The sequence below is a fragment of the Cygnus atratus genome, chromosome 29, assembly GCF_013377495.2.
Source record: "Cygnus atratus isolate AKBS03 ecotype Queensland, Australia chromosome 29, CAtr_DNAZoo_HiC_assembly, whole genome shotgun sequence".
Classification (NCBI taxonomy): domain Eukaryota; kingdom Metazoa; phylum Chordata; class Aves; order Anseriformes; family Anatidae; genus Cygnus; species Cygnus atratus.
Window position 1 is genome coordinate 1,302,682 of NC_066390.1, and position 3,202 is coordinate 1,305,883.

The following is a 3,202-nucleotide window of genomic DNA, read 5'->3' on the forward strand; positions in this document are numbered from 1 at the left end:
CAGCTCAACAGCCGGCTGAGCCCAGGGGAGCTCGCCCGTGCCCGGGGCGGGGGGGATGGCGCAGCCGAGCAGAGGAAGGACAAGGGGGGGGGGTTCCTCTGGTTGGGAGGCAACAATTAAAAATCGCCATCGGTTTTGGGGCGCAAAAAGCCAACTCCGAGAAGGCACGGAGACAGGGCGAAAGGGAAGTGGGGGAGCTGAGATTTAAAAAAATAGAAATATATTTTTTTCACCCTCTGCCCCCCTTCCTCCGCAATTTTTTTAATCATTCTTTTTTTTTTTTCCCAAAAAATCTTCCTTCGCGATTTTTTTTTTTTTTTTTGAAAAAGGGGGGGTCTCCCTGGCTTTTTTTTTCCTCCTTCGCCCCCTTCCACGCGTGGCTCCGTTGGTAAACAAACTGGCGGGAGGGGAGCGGGGGCGGCGGGGCTCTGCCTTTGTTCAACGTGAAGGTCCCGGCCCGGTGCTGGCAGATGTCGCTGTTGCTCCACGGTGCCGCTCCCGGTCCCGACAACTTGACCCCCGTGACGTCGGCCCCGTCTGAATCATCAAGGCCATTTTCAATCCTCATTGGCCTGGGCATCACGTGGGGGGGGTGGGGGGGGGGACCGATGCGTGGATAATTATGGTGCTTGATATTTTTTCCCCCTAAAAAAAAGATGTCAGCCCCTGGCTGGAGTATTCCTCCTTAAAAACCCTCTCTGAAAATGTCATGTCCCAACAATGTGACTTCTAACTCGTTTTTGATGGACTCGTTGGCCGGTACCTGTAGAGGGGAGAATTATTCCTCCAGCCAAGGGATGTACATGCAGCCTGGGAGCGATTTCAGCTGCGGAGTCATGAGGAACTGTGGAATTATCCCGTCTCTTTCCAAAAGGGACGAGGTGAATAGCGCTACCTTGTCTCTCAGCACCTATCCATCTTACCTTTCTCAGCTAGACACTTGGTGTGACCCCAAAAATACGTACAGGATCGAGCAACCTGTTGCAAGACAGCTCCCATCCTGCTCCTTCCCAACCAATGTCAAGGAAGAGAATGTTTGCTGTATGTATAACGCTGATAAAAGAGCTAAAAATGCCACAGAGACAGCCCTCTACCCCAACCAAATGCCTGAGTCTTGCCTAAATGACCATGAAGTCCCCGTTCCTAGCTACTACCGAGCAAGCCAAGGTTACCCCTCCATGGAGAAGACGTCAAACTGCAGCAATCCAAATGAGTTTGAGGCAAGTTTTGAATCCAGGGCGAGCCTGAACCCAAGGAATGAGCATCTGGAACCAGCACCACCACCTCCTCCACCTCCTCCGCCGCCCCCGGTGGCTAAAGTGAGTTTCCCCGAAAACACAAAAACAGATAATACTCAGAACACATCCACGAACGAAATTAAAACAGAAAAAAGCGCCCCAGCACCCAAAATAAGTCCTTCGGAAGCAGAGAAAGACCTGAATAAAAACACTGACACCAGCACTGACAATTCTGACAATGAAGCAAAAGGTAAGGGAATCATTCATTATCAGTAGCTAATTTCAGCAATTAGTAATCATCCATAGCTAATAAGACCAGTAATACGAATATGCAGTAATGTGCTCTCTATCCTGCCAGCTTCTCCTCCAGAGATTGGCATAATAATGTTGTTTATTGTTTATTGTTGCTGACTTTTGAAATATATATATATATATACTCTTACTAGAAACTTTAACGTAAAAATATATGTATTAGAGCTGAGGGAAAGAAAAAAAAAAAAAGAGAGCAGTCAGCTATTTGAAAAGTCGTCCTCTCGCTGTTTATATGGAGAAAAATTGCTGTGCATGTACTTATGGAAAAAAAAATGTCCTTGCAACCAGCGCTGCAGAATGTGTTGAGATTAGGTGGCTTTGCAAAGACTCTGATATCGCAGTGACTTGGGTTTTGTTTGGGGGAGGGGTTCTTTGGGGGGTTTTGTGTTTTTTAAGGCAGATGAACCCTGTTTTTTCCCCTTCCCTTCATATCGCTTTCTATGCAAATGCTTTATTTCCGTATGCTAAGCGAATTTGTCTTCTTTGGCTTTGCTCAGTGTTAAACCTCGGGAAAGGGGTGAAAAAGAAAAGGAAAGAAAATGCATGGAGTCTAATTTGCAGTCACAAACATCTCAGGCTGGAGTTGTGCACTGTGGTTCATTTCATTGCTTAGAAGCTCGTTGAGACTCAGAGAGGAAAAAGATTTTTTTTTTTTTCCTGGCGAATTGAGGTCTTGTTTGCGAAGGGAAAAATGTTTCTGTGTGTTGAGCAGATGTTTTAACTTTGGGATTGTCTGAAAAGAGGCTTTCATTGACCACATTTTATTTTCACTGTAGAGATTGCATATGCGTGGAAATCTATGTGTATTTGAATATGCGGGTCTGTTCCTGTCCTGATTCGAAGCTAGGTGGATTCAGGGGCTTCTTTCAGGTCAATAAGTGGCGATCATGTGAATGGAAGGATTGAATTTCCTTAATAAGTTGGAGCAGAATTCTTGGTAGAAAATACTGCTCAGATCTAAGCAACGGCTTGCATGGCTTGCCTGTGGTATGTGGATGAAAATATCCGCCGTGTGTCAGGATCTGTGCTATAATTAGGGCTCAGGCAGCAGGAGGATGTCTGGGGTGTGCAGCGCTGTATGTGCATGCAGGGCTGCATGCATGTGGGTCGTGTGTGCCCCATGCACACATGTCTGGGCTCTGTGGCACCAGCAGAACCCATCTTCTGGCGTTTCCCCTTCCAAAATTGGCCTTTTTAAAAGCAGAACACAGAACCACCGTTTTTCACCCCCCTTTTTAAGCATTCGGCATCCAAAGGGAAATGATATTATCTGACAGTTGAGTTACAATTACACAAAAACGCAAAGTCAAGGTTATCAAAACCCCTGCAAACTTATCTGCACAAAGCGCCTGCAACGTTCATGCCAAGACAGGATTTGGTGGGAGTTAACCTGAAAGCAAGATTATATTGGTTTTGATTTGTAATTGGGGCGGAAATAAAGAAATAAAGAAATTAAGATGAAGGTTTTCTTTCGGTTCAGATGTTAAACTTAAAATGGGTGCGTGGAGCAAGACGTGATTTCCCAGATATTTGCGTTTTAAAACCTATTCCGTGTCGGTTGCAGCTTTTTTAAATGGTCGGATCCAATTTGGGGCGCATTTTGTTTGCTTCTGCTGCTGTTGTTTCATTTTAAAATCTGCTATAGCTTAAGT

The 3,202-nt window shown here is 45.6% G+C and overlaps 1 protein-coding gene across 1 annotated transcript in view; it reads left to right on the forward strand.

Annotated features, from left to right (window-relative positions):
• The first annotated feature begins 698 nt into the window (after positions 1–698).
• HOXC10 (homeobox C10) overlaps positions 699–3,202 on the forward strand; it is a 4,269-nt gene continuing 1,765 nt past the window's right edge. The window contains exon 1 of the mRNA XM_035571740.2: positions 699–1,488. Coding sequence (XP_035427633.1) covers positions 705–1,488 — 784 coding nt within the window. The 5' untranslated portion in view covers positions 699–704. The remainder of the gene's footprint in view (positions 1,489–3,202) is intronic.